The sequence below is a fragment of the Streptopelia decaocto genome, assembly GCF_964273445.1.
Source record: "Streptopelia decaocto genome assembly, chromosome: 1".
NCBI classification, from domain to species: domain Eukaryota; kingdom Metazoa; phylum Chordata; class Aves; order Columbiformes; family Columbidae; genus Streptopelia; species Streptopelia decaocto.
The window spans coordinates 106,031,081-106,049,218 of NC_138663.1; the positions used below are offsets into that span (position 1 = coordinate 106,031,081).

The 18,138-nt window shown below is 41.4% G+C and overlaps 2 protein-coding genes across 2 annotated transcripts in view; one reads left to right on the top strand and one right to left on the bottom strand.

The window, feature by feature from the left end:
- MAP7D2 (MAP7 domain containing 2) overlaps positions 1-9,974 on the bottom strand; it is a gene marked incomplete at its 5' end in the record, with an annotated part of 87,514 nt that extends 77,540 nt beyond the window's left edge. Inside the window, one exon of the mRNA XM_082057246.1 lies at positions 9,932-9,974. Within this exon, the coding sequence (XP_081913372.1) occupies positions 9,932-9,974 (43 nt within the window). The remainder of the gene's footprint in view (positions 1-9,931) is intronic.
- Positions 1-18,138, top strand: part of LOC309441946 (uncharacterized protein) — a 555,153-nt gene that overhangs the window by 60,111 nt on the left and 476,904 nt on the right. The gene's annotated exons all lie outside the window — the stretch shown is intronic.

Consider the following 18,138-nt stretch of genomic DNA (forward strand, 5'->3'; position numbering starts at 1 on the left):
TTTAATTTCATTGTTCCCTAAAAAACATACTCAGCACCTGCCAGCCAGTGCTGAAACCACCATTTTACTGAATGACACTTAAGAAGAAGAAATTCCGTTTATACTAGCAAGGCATGAAGCAATGGACTAGATTACACAGCTAGAAACAAAAATGGGGGTGATGAATGCATTCAAATCTAGTTGGAGTTAAAGCTAGCTTTTAGCTGCTGAACAGCTATTCCATATTCCTTTACTGGTTTTCTTTCTTGGGACTTCTCAGCTGTCAAATTTTATGAAGAACTGTACAATATAATCAGCTTGAAACGCTGCTTCTCAGAATCAACTCCAGAAGTTTTTGGCCATTGGGACTGAAGGTCACAATACAAAAATTACATCTTCCAAACACTACCTTATTTCATAGGAGTTGTGACCAGAGTTTCTCAAGGTGTGTGCATCACCAGGAGATACCTGGATTCACTTCAGTACAAAATAGCCATGAGAAAACCATCTGAGGACTTCTGCCCCTTTACTTCTCTGAGTCTATAACTTAAGGAAGTGTATCATACTGCAACACATGTTAACCAATAGCTGCTGTGAAGACTAGGAAAACATGTCCTCAGCCTGTTTGGTTTTTTTACCTTTGATTTTCAAAGAGTGCTTTGATATGGTGATTCTTTGTTTCTGAACAGTAACGCCTGAAGCAGAGGTTAAATAGCATGGAATGCATTTTCTTTTCCACTTTTTTCCTCTCACTGGTCTTGCGTCCCTTGCAGCTGCCACAAGAAAAATTTAAGAACTGCTTTAGCCTTCAGGGCTCCCACTGCAGTGAAAGGTCAATTCCTGCCATCTGATGGGTCCAGCCTCCTCCTTGGCCTCATGCTTTTCTCTCCCTGGGCTCCCAAGGCTGGATGGAGCAGGGTGAGCTCTGCTGGAGCACAAGAATGAATCACTGCATTGAGTGCAATTATGAAGCCGGAGCGAGGAACAGGCTAAAGCATGGGAATACATATATATATTTGATGGAAGATCTATCCAGTTCGTCTGGATGCATCTCTAACTTTTGGAACTGTAACTTGTGGAAGCATACTGTATGCTTGCTGTGATCTTACACCCTGCCTTCAATGCCTTCTTCTGAGCACCAGGGAAGACAGAGCAGCAAAGGTCACCCTTATGACCTTGTTGGCAGGGGTGAGCAAATGAGAATGAAGGAAGTAAACACCACTAGAGAGAAAAATAAAAAGCCATCTTATAAAAATGCAAGAGTTAATTTAATAGGATGCCAGTTTATCAATAGGTGCACCATTATCAGCAAGCAGGTAACAGATGATATGTGTATTGCAGGGGTTTTACATCAACAGAAAATTCAGCGGTCTTCCAAGAATGTTACTGTGCTATTTTAAAGACCTTTTGAGTTGCTACATGGCCTGTGAGCTTGTCACTATGCTTTAGGGACCACTCATCACAAGGAACCTTGGCTGCACGAAGACTTCCTTTACAGTCTTCAGTTTGTCTCCAGCATTACAAACAGACCAGCCAATGACAAAAATCGGATTTGAAAGTGGATACGCTCATACTGTGTAACATGACTTTCAGTTCCATTCACGCATCATTTGGGTGACTTCATCACAGATTAAAAATATTAAGATTCAAAAATAGGCTACCTATTCTTTTTAAGGCACCCTTTGGCAGTCTAAAGACTTAAATGAAGATTGTATACAGACAGTGACAATGGTACAAGAACAGAGATTACAAAACTGGGGGAGGGGTGGTAAACAACCACCTGAAACAGGGAAAACATACTGCAGGGGAGGAATATGCAAAATTATCCTTAGATTATAAAAAGTGTTATGAAAGACAAACTCTTCCCATTATCTGTGTCTCAAATAATCTGTGCAGTTACTTCTGTTTCAGATTTTCTTTCAGTTCTGTAACTTGATAATGCCACAAAACTCCAACCTGCCTGCAGGATACTTTCTCAAAACAATCTCTCCCCTATGCACCACTCTAACTTTTTACTCAGTGCCATAACCTGGCCTCAAGGAGCCATGAAACACATTGGGGACCACAACCCTGCAATCCAGCATCCTCATCTGGAACCTCATCAAAAACTCGTTTATGCCAAAGAAAGGTCACCCACTTATTTCATTGCACCATTAAACCACTTCCCATGACTGCTGAAAATTGCCATGTTTACTTATAACCACAGCACTTAGCACTACTAAACCCAGGAAACATAATGCAAATACTTACATCTATTCATAGACCATTAAGCGTACAGGGAAAAGATGCCCTGTGGCTGAAGCACAGTACTAAAAATCAAGAAACTTAGGATAAAATTAAAGTCCTAGTCCCTCTTCCTTTAGGAAAAGGAAAGGAGAACCAGCCCATCCATCATGTATTTTGGAAGCCATAATAGCCTTACTTTTTATCAGCATTTTAAGAGCCCCAGCAACATGTTTCCAGCCCTCTCCCTGAGGTCTCTTCCCCCTGACACAGAGTGGGTCTGTTACAAACACACACACACACACACAGATGAGGGAATGAAAATGACTGGGGAGAGCGAGTCACCAGTGACATGAGAAGGAAAGCTCTTCCCAAAACGGACCCAATGCCAGTGGCAAGAGTTTATTTTCAGCAGGCAACAAGCACACTCCATCAGGCTACCCTATCGCCAGCATCTCCTCCTGCCTCTCTGTGGTCAGTCTGTCTGTCCAGCTGAAACAGATTGTTAGTTGATACCATCCTCCTGAAGGAAGGGAAATTAGAAACCTGTACTTAAAGTACATAAAATCACAATAACAATGTGTGGATAAACACTGCATTTTGCCTTATTTTCCTTTTTAAGACAAAAGGAGAGGCCTTTCTTATGCAACTTGCCACATGGCCAGCTTAGCAGCATGAGAAAATATTTTTGTTTCATATGACTGGAGTTTTTTCAAAATGAAGTTTATTTTACTTACAGTATCATTACATATTTTAAGTTTATTCTAACTAAATAATCGAGGCTAGTTTGTTCAGACTGTAGTGTTTTTCAAACAGTCACTGATTTACTGCTTAGGTGAAAAAGCAGTGATGCTCTCTCTCCCTGTCTGGAGTAGGAGAGGACTCTCTCAGCACTCCTGCTGCAGTGAGCAAACCCAGGCATGCCCCACCGCCTTAGGAAAATTTCTACCTTTCTTTTTTTGATGAAAGCCACATTAAGAATTTCAGTATTCCATCACACCTACAACCAAAATTAATTGCAAACTAGAAGTATTTGCATGAATGTTTTGCTGAAATAAAGAAGAGCTCTGCTAGCTTCTGCTTGGCACGAGACATGTAATTTGATAATTCCTACAGATGGAAGCAAGCAAAGCATACCTCCGGATCTTTACCCAATTGAAATAAAACCACAATGCGTCCTACAGCATCTGGCACTAATACAGACAAAAATATCAGATATGCTAGCATTACTACTGTTTTCTTGTAGACTTTTTGAGATGCTTTTACAGTGGCATCCACAAGCTGATACATGGTGTCATCTATTTTTATTCAACACATCCTCTTTCATTCTATCAAAACCTCACGTAGAAGTGATAAATTCTAGAGCTTCATTTTATTAAAATCACTACCAAAAAAAAAAAAATCTAAGAGAAGTTAAGGCTCAACAAAGGGACGTAGATTTAGGAAGCTTCGTACACTCTCTTCCAAAATGTTTTTTTTTAATGTTGGATGCATTGGATACTGTTAAGGTTACATGACACAAAATCCATTTATCTTTTTGGGCAACTAGATGTATTAATGTGCATGTGGGAACAACAGGCATCCCACTCTGGCATAAAGGACCAACTCAAAATACACCCCAGCCTACAACATCCATTATATCAAACCAAGTTAATACATATTAAGTGGACTGGACCTCTTGGAAGGCAAATGCAAGCACACAGGAATGACTTTACAAATGACAGACGTAATGATCAGTGAAGGGGCTGACTTCAAAAGCTTCGAAGTACAGAAAAAGGAGAGTTACCAGATTTTTCGCACACCAGGAAGATGACTTGTACATTCAAGACTGCGCCAAACATGTATTTACTCTTGTAATGGAAAAAGAAAGTTAAAAAAAAAGCTAAATATTATGTAATGCACAGGAAACAACCTCTTCTGTTAAATCACTACAAGAAATTCAGCCCAACACTATGTTTTTCAAATTATCCCAATCAATAAAAGCACATATGCATAACACTGGAACAGAAAAAGTTGCACTTTCCATATTCTAAAGGAATTCATTTAACAAAAGTGAAATATTAATAAGAGAAGTTTGCTACTGGCACCTTTATTTATGCCAAGAAAAACAACATGAAACCACAGTGAAAGAACAAACTTCGGCACACTGAGAAACAAACAGTTTAAAGCAAAATTACTTTTAAGCAAACAGCTACCACAAAGCAACTGTGCAAACCCCATCCAACATCAGGAATACTTCTTCTAGTGATCACTGCTTTGGGCATTCTCACTGAAGAGCTGCTAAAAAAGCAAAGAAGGGTCTACCTGCTGCATAACTGATGTTAATGCAAAGATCACGGAAATGCTTTACCAATCTCAGCAGAGCAGACATCTGTCTGCAGCACCTTAGTACAAGAACAATCAGCTTCCTCTTGATCAAAGGAAAACAGATGCAAACACATGAAAGCAGCAGCAAAAACCTCCAGATATTCAAGTGCAAGAGAGAAAGTGATGCCCTAGAATTTAGGGCAAAACATTTCCACATGGTTTGATCTGGCATTCAGTAAGCAAAAATGATATATGCAAGTAATACAATAAATGAAAACAAGGACATTCTTCACAAGACTTCATATTGCAGAGGAGATAGATATTAAATAGGTAAAGTGTAAATCCTGTGGATAATTCGTTTAAGAGTTACAGGAAGAAAACGAAGTTAATATATTTAACTCATTACATCTGCAGAAAGCCTGAAATGTAGATACATTATGTATGTACATAAACAGAACACAGAAAACAATTCAAAAGCAGAAGTAATTCTATAATACATGAAACATTTTTATTACTATTTATTATAACTGGAACAAGAAGTACTTTACCAAGATCCTTACAAAATTCACACATGCAGAGTGTTAGGTGCTAAAGTTTTAGGATCTTGACAGTTTCATTATACAAATGAAGAGAAAAAAAAATATTATTTGGATGACAAAGCCTGGTAGATGTGTTATAGATTTTACATAATTTAACAATAATCTTGAGTCTATTTTTTTTCCATTTAAATAGTTAGACACATTTCCACTATCCCACTTACCTCTTATCTTTACACCCCCACACATCATCATCATTCATCGTTGTGGAGATAAAACACAGTGAAAGATATTTCTAAATATCCTATTTAAAGTCAGTCCAGGGTAACACTATACTGTAAAATACCTGTGTGATTAGCTAAAATTTCAAGTCACTTTTTTCATCAAGTTGATAGGCAGACAACAGAATCACCTGAGTAGCACTAATTCACTCCGTGAGTTTGGGAAAACTAACACATACACTAATTCCAACCACAAAAAATACACAGGTGATGTGTTCAACCATGATGGAAATACCAAACACAAGTCAACTATAACAAAATAACTCAGAAACTATCTAAATGTCATAAAACATGCAGGTTAAAAAACAAAACAAAACAAAACAAAAAGTATCTGTTGCAGTACTGACAAGAACTTTGCTTTTAATCACTGCAATAACCTTGGCTGAGTTACAGCATTACTACTCCTTCCGTTATTTAAGCACATTGTTCCCTCTCAGCCAGTAGGAAAGAGTCACAGGAAAGTTAAATCTGGGTGTGTAACACAAGTGTATTTAACATACTTACTGACCTGAGTCACTGTACACTGAGAGCTGAGTATAACCTGTCACACACACATCACTGGAAAGGTAACTATATTGAACACGACCTAGAAGATACACAGCCCTCACAAACCCTGAAGTTACAAGGCTGAGAACAACTGTGAGAAGCATTTAAAGGGGTCAGATGGCAACAGGGACAAGTCAAATTGGCTGTTACTCAAGGTAGCGTGCATTCCCATAATTTGCCTTAGTTTCTTGATCAGCTGCATTTCCCACCTCGTATGATCCAGTTTTTTAATAAAAATTCCATACAAATACTTTAAAAACAAACAACCCACACACACACCCCAAAACAAACACAACACACAAGTGGATACATAATTTAAACTGAGAATAACTGAGCCAGTTGTAAATGAAGGGCTGAGAACTGCAATGCCCTGTCAGACCTGTTGCAAAAAAACAGATTCCATGAAGGGTGGTCGAGATGCGTGGAACAGAGAAAAGCCAAACAAGCTACTCTGCAATACTGATCCTCAAACCTTCTGGCAGAGGTGAAACATGCAAGAAGGAAACAAGATTTTTGTTTGTTTGTTTTAAATCACCTGAAGGGTCCAGAATTAAAAGTCTCACTTTACACTTCTGTAGCTTTAAAATGCATTTCTGAGTGACAGATATGAATAGGATTTTAAAAGCACTTCCCCTGTCAGTTTTGCTCTGCGCACATTAAAAGACCAATAACTAAGAAAGTTATTATTGTATTTTATTTATTCATGAGACAAAAAAAAAGCATTACTACATAAATCTTCATACAATATCAACATGCAGGATATATAGTTCAATTACATTAAATATGTATATGCTCCTTCAATTAGCATGTCTAGAAAGAATTAGCTAATATTAAAAAAGCATCCCTGGTGCCTTTCCACTGCTACAGATACACCAGCCACCAAAGCAAATGCAGGTGACAGCTATACAGTGTCTTATGAATACTCAAGTTTTTTGAGGTTTCACTTTCCTAACATGTGCATTTCAAGCAATATACCTTTTTTACTTCTACAATCTTGAAATTCAAAGGTAAGATATTTTTCTTCACTGCAATTAATGAAACTTAGTTGGAAAGGGATTTGACTTTTTTTTTTGAAGGACAGAGGCAAGTCTGTCAGAAGTTACAATATTTTAAATAATAAAACAATAACCTTGAGAGTATGTAGTGTATTAAACTGCTCTGAATGAAACCAAATATTTGCAAATGGTAACACTGCATGAAAAGCAGCACATGAATTACCCTGGGGATGAACAAACTTGAATGTCCATATGTGAGAAAATAACACAGTACCAAAAAAAAGTTTGAAAGAGCACTGCTATCAAGAAGAAAAACCCACACAGTGTTTTTAAAGAAATAAACACATTAATTTCTTTCACACAAATTGTTTTTGTGATATACAGTCTAAGTTTGCACAATGCATAATTTTTCCTTAAATCCTTTTAGGGCTGACTAACTTTTCCGTAAGAAGAAGAAATACATTTTGCTCTGAAAACTTTGGTGTTCAGTATTTCAGTCTCTCAGAACATACATTAAGCAAGTTTCACCAGGCAGCAAAAGGGAAGATGAGAGATTCAATACCAAGCAACTTGTCCTTCAAATGCTACTTAGTCATCATCATTACTACAGATGGCAGCAGCAATAACGCCTACATTTTGATCACCTGAAAAAAAAAGACTCCTGCAATGTCTTCTCAGGCTGTAACATCTCTAATGTTTACCACATGCCTTTGATTTTGGGCAACGAGAAAAAACTTGAGCTTTGCAAATATTATTTGCTTGTGCTACAGAATTTTGCTCCTTTTTGCAGAATGATAAACCACTAAACAATATTCTCTTTCCTAGTAGTCAAGAGATGCAATTATCTTCCCCTACTGCAGGTTTGTTACAACTTGATCTGTGCAGAGGGTCTGAAACAATGGACATGCTAAATCTGGCATCTCACTTTCACTGCCATCCTAGCAATATCCTCAGTATTGGAGGACCCTAGAGACCAAAACTCAGATGCTGCCAGAGAACTACAAAGTTTAGGAAGGGAGACAGTGGCTGAAGCCACTACCTATTGCTGAGGCAGCACCCCTCTTCTGGGGGTAACACACTGAGAAGGAGCATTTTACTTTGGGACAGGGAGGTAAGATTCTTCCTATGGCTGTGAACAAGACAAGGACTCCAGGACCAAGATGTACATACAAACACGTGAATCAAGAGAGCATCAGTTCCACATCTGTGTGAATGACCTGCATTTCTAGCTGTTGTGCTTGCTACAAAATCGGTAAGTTTGATCCCAGAAGAAAAGCAAAGTCTCATTCTCTGCTGCAACAGATCCAAATCCCATCCACACTCCTGTCTTTAAAACATACCACAAACATACCAACAATCTTTTACACCACATTGTATATTATCTTCTAGTGGCCAATTCAAACAAAGTAACAGATTTAGCCAACACCACTCTATGCTTCTGTGCTTGGGCATTAGTGTTCAAATGCTGATATTGACCAAAAGTGATTACATCTGTCCACGCTTGTCCATGCCCTACAACACACGACCCGTTTGATACATCTTCAATTAACACAACATGGTGCCTTTTCTATGGATTCCTAGTCGTATACAGGGTGAAAAAGAGATGATGCCCTGGTCTACCTATTGATTGAAGCATTTTTGCAACATTTGCCTCAGAAGTTAGAAAGCGTAAAGCAGAAAAACACAAGAAGAAAACAGTCCAAGAAGAGTGCAAGTAAATATTGGGAAGATTTCCTTGAAAACATGAAAAAATGGAGACCCAAGACCTAGAAGTGCTTGACTGCTCAACCCTAAGAGCTTACCACGGGAGCTGTGACTGCCGAGCACAGGAGGAAGGTGAGGAACAGCAAACATGGGTGTTCCCAGCTCCTTCCTTGGCTCCCCACACAACATTACCCCAGAGAACTCAAAGACTTGGATTCATCCTCCCACTCCATAAATTTGGGATAATACTTCCTTATCTCCCAAAACAATTGTAAAGCTACTTTTAGAAACTACAGTGGCTTAGGATAAGAGGCAAATTAATTCCCTTGTTACGCCCTGGGTTTAGATAGTTTGCCATCCACAAAGCAAAAGCCGCATATCAGATAATTAAGGTAAAAGTATAATGAGCAGCTGCCTAACTCCTTAATCACCGCTCATCCCATACGTGGAACCAAGGAGAGGTCATGTGAAGAAACAGCAGCCAGACCCACCCTAACACCTACACGTGAGGCCGAGAGCTAAGGTCACGGCCACCAGCCTTGGCCTTAACATCTCCAGGTGCTGAGGGACTTGATCCCATGCCACATGCAACTCCACGCACTGCAGCAGCCACTCACCCTCTTCGCCCCTGGAAATTAAAAGTTATGTTCGCCGAGCAACCAGAAGGGACCTTAATAGGAGCCACGGCTATACAAGGGCTCAGAGTGAGGCGTTCACACTCGATACCAGCTCAACCAGTTTGCTGACCGTGTTGGCCAACCGGCACAGGCAGGCCCGGGCACCGCTGAAAATGAGGTTTATTAATCGCTCCCTTCTCGCTCTCCACTTCTGGGCAAGACCGAGCTGCCGCCCTCCCCGGCAGCGCCGCCGGCAGCCGGGGAAACCGCGGCGGCACACGCGGCTGCCGGGCCAGCCCGACCCGCCGCACAAAAGCCACCTCATGGCAAACACCTCCCACACCACAAAGGCGGCACCGGGGGAAGGGGCGCGCCGGGGGCCTCGGGCGAGACCCGCTCTGCATCCCCCCGGGAGCCACCAGCCGCCGGCTGCCCCCGGAGCCGGCACCTCCCGCCGGGGATAACCCGCCTCACCCCTCCGCGGGGTCCGGACTGCCCCCCATCTGCGCCCCACGGCGGGCCCGGCCCGAGATGGCGGCCAGACCCTCCTCCCTCAGCGCCGCGCCGGCCAACACCTGCCGGGCAGGCAGGGGGGCGACCCTCGCCTGCCGCCCCTTGCGGCTCCGGCCGCACCGGTCCGGGCGGGAAAGGACGGGACGGCGCCGGGAGCAGCTGAGGGAGGCGAGCGGGCGGGCGACCCGCCGTCCTCTAACACCTTGCGGGGCCGCAGATTCATCCCCTACCTGTCGCCCGCGGGTAGCTGCGCGCAGCCCCCGGCTCCGCCATCTTCCTCGGCCGGTGGCCACCGCCGCGTCTTGCTGCCGCTACCGGGGCTTCGCTCCGCGGCGCCCAGCAGCCGCCGCACAGGCGCACTGCCTGCCCCGCGGCACCTGACACGGCGCGGCGGGCGGGGAGGAGCGGGAACGGGGCCGGGCACGGCGGCCGACGGCGGCGGGGTGCCGCCTGCGCGGGGCGGGAGCGCCTCCCGTGCCGCCAGGTGCTGCCGCTGCCCCGCTCCGCGGAGGGCCGGGAGGAGGGGGATCCTGCTGGTAGTCGCTTGGTAGAGCCTCGCTCCACCCGGGCCCCCGCTGAACCCCCGCTGCCCGGCAGCAGCGGCGCCGGGGAGCGCGGCACTCGACCGGCGGGACGGGGTGGGTCGGGCCTGGCAGCAGGGGAGGCCGGGCCCACCGCACTCCCTCTGTCACCTTGCGCCGTGGCTCAGCGCTCCCTTAGGGGAAGCATCGCTGAGCGGGCACGTTTAATCGGCTTGTGCCGGAGAGCCAAACAACGTGCCCTCCAGCTTTCTGGAGCTGCCTGCCTGCTTTTCCCAGTTTTTTTCTATCCAGGAGGTTGCATGCACCATTTGCAAACACGTGCTGCCTCGTTGCATCGATGGCGCTGAGAAGGGCACAAGCATGTCCCCCTTGTCCAGCTGCTGCGGGTGGCCCTTCAGCCTGGGCTGGCCCTGTGGCCCTGTTTCGTACTCAGTTTTAGAAGAGGAGAAATAAAGAAACTTCCCCCCTTCTCCCCCTAAACATTCGTATACTAGCAGTTGAAATCTCCCCAGAAGTTAAACACGCAGCTTACGTATTTGTTTTGCTCCCACTGTCCCATTGTTGCTGCTTCTTGACCATGCAGGGACACTGCAGTAGCCTCTGGGCGTGTGGCCTCAGGCAGCTCCTGCTCCATTGCCTCAACACATCGCCAGAACTGGTGCGAGATACCAAACACCTTATTGCCTCATCTTCAATGCCAGTTTATAAAAATTGAAATTTAAGGCATATTTAATCCTCCCACTTTCCATTTTTAGTACTTCTATTCTTCTTGCCTAGGAATTACATTCCTGTTGTATTCTTCTTTAGCTGAAAATACAGACCATAGTCAACATAAGGGGGTAGAGGAAGAAAGTGTTTTCCATTCAGTTTTTGTTTTGAAAGCATTTGCTCAGGTATTCCTGATGTGTCTCCCTGTAAATCACTATTTCCTTTTAAGTGCAAATTATTCTGTTCGGGCGCTGGTCAACAATTTGTCTTCCATCTATACACTCAAGCGGTGTCTTTGGGTGCGGGTTCACACACCTGAATAAAAGTTTAACTAGACAGATTTAGTTTTTGTTGGTGCATATAGTAACAATTATTCCCAATGTTGCCTTATCAGTGAAAGACTTCATTTTTGTTGTTTCTAACTCTGCCAAATTTTAAAACATCAATTGATGTTTTCATGCCAGCTGTTTCTCAGGCTAAATTTCTGTCAAGGAGCTCCACTCAAAATTATTCTGCTTGTCTAAACATGAAATTGTACAGTTTTGCTCATGTTACAGAAGAAAAATCCTGCCTGTCTTACTGTGGCTGTTCCCCCTGATTTCCAGGGGCTCCTTTGGCAACAAAACAAAAGGAAGACTCTCCTGTAATTTTAGTTAATCTTTAGCCTAGTGGTGCCTGATGAACACACGAGAAAGAGCAGCTGGTCTCAGTGCAAGTTACATGGGCTTAGTGCTGAGGGAAATGAGTGTCCAGAACTGAGAATGAGGAGAGCTGGGAATGGATGTGGGGGAAACGGAGGGACAGGAAAAGATGTAGGAGTATAGCCAGCAACTGCAGGAAGGGCAGACATTTAATTGGCCTCTAATTCATGCCAGGGAGCTGATGATAAGAGGCTCTCTGGCATGAATTTCCTCCATTCGGGCTGGAGCTGGTGGTTGGGTGGAGAAAGATGGATGGGACCACCAGAGAACCTGTCCTAGGGAACATGAGGCTACTAGTGCTGGCTCTCAAGCAGCTGTGAAGCCCTGAGGCAGAGTGTCACATATAAGTAGTTTCCTATGCCTGTAATTTCCTCTGATGGCTGGCTCACAACCTCACCAATATTCAGACTGGGAGTCACGCAGTGAAAAACAAAAAAAAAAGATTTTAAAGAAAACTTAAGGAAACTACATGGAAAACATTAAAGCTCCAAAGACAAAAGCCTCCCCTATAGTACTGTATGTAGTATGTGATATGAGTCAGTTTTTAAATTGCCTTTGCAGAGTGTTTTTTCTGCAAGTCTCCTACCTCATTCAATGCAAGGGATGTGTTTAATTAATGTATAGTTCTTCAATGTTTCTCTTAATTTTCATCATGTAAAGTGGAATCTTTCATGTCATATTCACTGTACATTCCTCAAACCCTGCCTTGAAGGCAGGTTAATTAATTTCCATGATGGCTTTTCTGTGGTACTCTCGTAACTCCTTCAAGCGTTAATAAATTTAACTTCATAACAGCCTTCTAAGTTGAAGTAGCACTATTATCATATTTCACGCACAGGGAAGAACTAAAGGTAAGGTATCGGAGTTGTCCATAGTTGTTAATTATTTTATGTTCCATAGGTTAGCAGGTTGCTTTAAAGCAAGGAAGAGTGGATTTAAATGAGTATGAATCTACCAGCATCGAAAAAACAAGACCAAAACCATTCTTCCTCAGGTTTTACTTTGAATACTTTATGGATCTGTAAGCACCAGACATAGTGGGTTACTTACAACCTACAAAACTTTGGTATGCCCTTACACCCAGGAATCAGGAACGAGTTTCAGATGTATCTGTGCATCCTTCTTCATGACAGATACAGGAACTCTGGGGAATGTTTTAATCTGAAACTTTTAAAAAAAGGAAGTTACGAACTGCTTAATTTTGCCCATACTTCATGGAACAGGATGATTTTCTTGACCATAGCAGCTAAAGGGACTCTTCCAGCATCTGCATGCTCAGAGCTGGAGTTGTCACCGTGTCCCTCTCTGACTCTCCGCCCCCCCACCTTGCTCTACTGTCCCTTCACATCACACTAAAGGAAACTGTCCTAGACGCGGCACATCACCAGGAGCAATGTGAGGCTCTGCTTTTGAGTGACAGGGGAAGGAGCACGTAACCCAACAGCCCTACACCAGAGGAATGGGACTGGGAAGTTTCTCCTCACCCCGAGGACCGAATTACCGAGCATGAATTACCACAGTGCTGCCTGTGAGGACAGGGAGAGGGGCAGGGAGATGCTGTGTGTGTGCTGGGCTCTGGCCAACCTCTTATCTCCAGTTCACTGGCATGAATTATAAGGCAATGCAGGAATCCTGCCATCTCTATAAGGCACATTGCATTGAGCCCTCTGTTTGGGAAGGTGTTTTGTTGCAGACACTTTGATTATTCTGCTTTCTTCATCTGATGCCTAGTTTGTCTTCCTGTGAAGGAAACTCTGGTAATACTTGTTCCAGATTGTATGTTACAGTGGTTTTATTTCCTTTATGGTCTGTTGTGCACTGTTGAAATCCACACCACTTTATGTTTCTTCTGTGGAAAAAAATTTTTCCTCTCACACATTTTTAGCAGGTGCCATATTTAAACAGGTCTATGCAAATATGAATACATGAGCTACAGTGGGTGTTAGTCAGCCTAAGTCTGGGAAAATCTCAGAGATAAATCTACAGAGAGGTAAAGTCTTAAAGTAAGTTCAGGATGCAGGCGAAAGAAGCTGGAGGGACCGCTAATTTTGCTATCTTAACAGACATTAAAATAAAAATTGTCAAAAATGTAAATTATTTTTTAAAAACTTGGCTTCTTTTATAAGTGGTTTTTGGTTTTGTTTGTTTGTTTGTTTGTTTTGTTTTTGGTTTTTTTATATCTATATCTTGTGGTTGTATCTATGCAACCAAAGCCATTTATCCCTAAGAATACTTGTGAGGAAAAACAGAGAGTAAGCCCTGAGCAAAGTGACCAATCCCACAATGTAAGAAATCTACAATGGTCCACACATTCTGCTCTATTTTGCTTTTTTGAATCAATAGCCAACGATTTAAGAACCTGACAAAGTGAGGCAAACAGAATGGCAGCCCATGATATTTCAGTTAGAGCCACTGGCCCAGTGTCACGCAAACGCTGCGTGTCAGAGACGGGAAATCCAGGTCTCCCAAGTGGCACTTGTCTGCTTTAACTTCAAAATAATCTTTCCTTTTCTGAAACTCCTGTGAGTCCAGTGCCTCATAACTTCTGAATGAAACTGATTGCTCACACCAAGGTATTTTTACAGACAATACAAATTCATCGGAAGAGAAGCACTCCTCTACAGCAGGTGAATTCATGTCCTCCAAGAACAACAGAACACAACTCAGAAGTTGAAGAGAGTGTTCTAGCACATATTTCAGAAATTAAAGAAAGATGGTGGGTAAACTAATCATAGTTATTCCTGATTGTTGAAGTATTAACTCACCACCTTAAGCATTCCCATAAAATAGATTATAAATCATAATTGTACTCACAGAGTTATCGAGAAATTAGGTTTGCAAATGACGGAAATGCTCATGGACTAATTGATGCACAAGAAATCCTCCTCATGAGGGATCAGTCTTACACAAAAAATTCATGGGTGCTGAGTCAATAAACTGAGACACAGTGTGACAACTGAGAAAATATTTTTTTCCCCAGTCACTTGAAATCTTTCTATAAAATGTGTGGGTGGTGTCAGTCTTAAAGCTAGGTATCAACAGCAAAATGGTGCTCTGTTTCAAAACCACAATTTTGAAATCAAAAGTAATGGTTGTATTTCTAAAGGACTTCTACCTTTAGTCATGGCTGTTCTTATAAAATACAGCTGAATTTGCCCTATTGAAATTGATTTTATTTCTGTTTGTCTCTCACTAAGAAGCCATGGGCAGAATAGCTGCAGGAATTAAACTATCTTTTTAAGTTCCCTTGATGGAAGAGCAGTACCAACGTGCAGCTCAGTCTGGAAAAGCTTGAACTACATCTGTCTGCTTTATTTTTGTGTACTTACATAGCTAAGAAGTGTCATTCAGTGAATAATATCAGCCTAACATTAAAATAATTTTTAGGATGAATCATAATGGATTGTTTTGTATTTGTCATTTGGCATGCAAAAAGTATATTAGTTCTCCTCCATATGAAAAAAACATATTTAAAACCCCCTACATGGTTACGGTACACATCATCCACCCCAATATCCTATGCCATATGCCTTGACCTAGGGGCATATTCTCACTTGCCTATCACATTTATGTTATCTTTTGAAGTTCAGCCAGAGCTGTTTGACTTGGAACAGGTTGACACTAACGGGGTAAATCTTCACAAAAATAAGTGAAAAAAGAGAAAGAGAGGAACTCTCTCATCACCTTGTCCTTCGTTATTTACTGACGGCACAGGCATTCAAAGTCATGTACAAACATAGCCCTGCCTACACACCCTGTTTTACTGAGCACGGTAATGGGATAAACAGTAGTGGAATGCAGCACAAACCTATTTCACACCTGATTGAAATTGTATATTTTTTCGTTAATGTTTCATTGAAAGGATGATGTATATTATTTCTCTAGTTCTCCTGTAAATAAGGCCTTCCCTACTTACTACCAAATGCCTGCTCTTCTCCTCCAGATTCCAAACCTTGTGAGCCATGAATCTTAAGAGCCGTGTTATTAATTGCTTTGCAGATTTGTGGACAGGTATCATTGAGGGATATGAACAAGTTAGATTTTGATGAGTTTTGGATTGCTTTTGATTCTGGGATTAAATGAAAGGTTCTTTACTGCAGTATTAGGCAACAAAAAGGCAAAAGCACTGTTAGCTTTTCATGCTTTAACAGGATGTGACACAGTCGTAGCATCTGCTGGGAGAGGCAAGAGAAGATAAGTCTTGCTTAGGAAGGAAGGAATGTCTGCCCTGCAGCTATAGAAACGTTTCTACGTTTCTCTTCACCACCTGCTGAAGTGATTGATATTTGCCTGAAGGTTTTGCAGTTGTTTGTAGTATTTGTGTTTAGCCACACCAGTGTACTTTGCCAGGAAGAGGGACATTCCTTTCCCAGCAGTATATCTATTCATATAGGAGAAGATTATGTTATATTCATATATGATAGAAAGATGGACAGGAACATATCTACATCAGGTTGATAATGAACTGTTCTCAAGGTCCTGGAATATCAAATCCTAAGATATTTCTACTCTGATTGAATACCTAAAATAGCATTAAACTAATTAAGTTTAGTTATAATTGAATAATAATTATACTGCACCAAATGGCAAACAGTCAGTAGACAATTAGTTTTTTACTCTTTTTGGTTAAACTAGCATTCTATGGATAAGAAATTAAGTCACCTTGAAGGGAAGTCATGACTACCATGGGGATACAGAACCTCTGGAACATATAGACTAGATAGGTCCAAGAAGCCAGGTGGTCTTGAGACTACATGAATTTATGAGTCATACGGCATGTGCACAGAGGATTCTGCCTCATTCTTGCGTGAGACCGTTTGCACACGCTGTGCTCACCCCTTCACATAGGACTGGTAAGTCCAGTGCCTCTGCCTTTCTGAGCACTACCCATCAGATAAGGGAGAGACATAACAATTGGAGAAGTCAGCATGGTTGAGATCTGTTTTCATACCTACCTATTAGGAATCTAGAACAGACCCAGATGCAACTCAAGAATATTCTTAATACCTGTCCAGTGTAGGAAAATAGAAGTTGAATTCTGATTGCTTTTATTTAAAGAGAGAGAAAGAGCATTGTAAAAGATGAGGATTTTATTTACTTTCACAATCAATTTTCATTCTTCCTTAACTTCCACAGACCGTGATATTTATTCATGTGCGTGACTTGGCACATTCAAACATAGAATGCAATGCCAGTCACAATGATTCTGTGGTTGCTTCAATGCAAGATAAATCAGGCTATGCCTGTAGATGCTTACAGTCTAAAGGTCTCCTGGTTATTAAAATAGGATCAATAATTTTGAAGCAGTGTTTGAAAAATAGTTGAGTTGAGCCTCAAATCAATGGGTATATAATATTATACTGAACATACTAACAACAAAAGGGGAGGGTCTATTGGCAAAACTTGTTCATCAAGAATTAAATACATCCTCAGGCTGAGCTCCACTGACTTCAACACAGCTACAAGAAATCACACAGCCTGCCTCTGAACAGAAAAATCAGTTATTTCAGTTTATAATGTATAAGCATTCAAAAAAAGAAATCTTAAATATATATGCTAAAATACAAATTAACAACTATACCAAAGTCTCACAGAAATGTACTTAGAAATGTACTTAGTTGTCATACATTTCAAAATTTGAGCAAACATCAGCTGTTAATCAAACATTAACTTACCTTAATTTCACAGGTTAAAGATTGCTCCCATGCACAATTAAGGATCAATTTTCAGTCTCTTTGCCCAGTTCATGGAACATGCTGCTTCCTCTAGATTTGAATTTCATAGGAGTTATAACTAAACAAACATAGTGAATAAAATTTGTAAGTGTCTACACACCTATGTAGCCAAGATAAGAGAGACCAAAATATAAATACAATGGCTAGTGCGTTAATAAAAATAGGCATGACAGATTCTGTGGAAATAATGTAAAGGATGGTACCAAATGCATAATGTTGGTTTTGTAGTCATTTAGTCATTTTCTGAATTCTAACGTTTTGACAACTTAATCTTCCCCACCCTGCCCATTGAAAATCAGGCCTAATTTTTTGTTGCTGTTGTTTCTTTGTGGTTTTTTGTTTGTTTGTTTGTTTGTTTGGGGTTTTTTTTGTTTAACTTTACTGAATATCAGAATGTTCAAAGTTTGATTTTAAATTAATTTGTGATAACTGGGAGTGAAGTTGTTTGCCTTCAAGCTCAATTTGAAGATACAACCTTGTGCAACTAACTTGAGTAGCTGGAAAAAAATAAGATGGCTAAAACCAGCATTTCTGTTTAATGAGAATGATGGCATTTCAGAATTTCCTTTCATTTCACATTAGTTAAAAAAAATGTAAATTGCTTACTTGTAGTTAAAAACTGTTTAAGGATTCTGCATATTGCTTGCTAGCCATATGATAGAAAGTTTTCATAGCACCCTTGCCTATCTTGTCACTGCAGCATGGTTATCTGTTAGCACCATTAGGAATAGGTGGGTTTTCCAATCTGAGG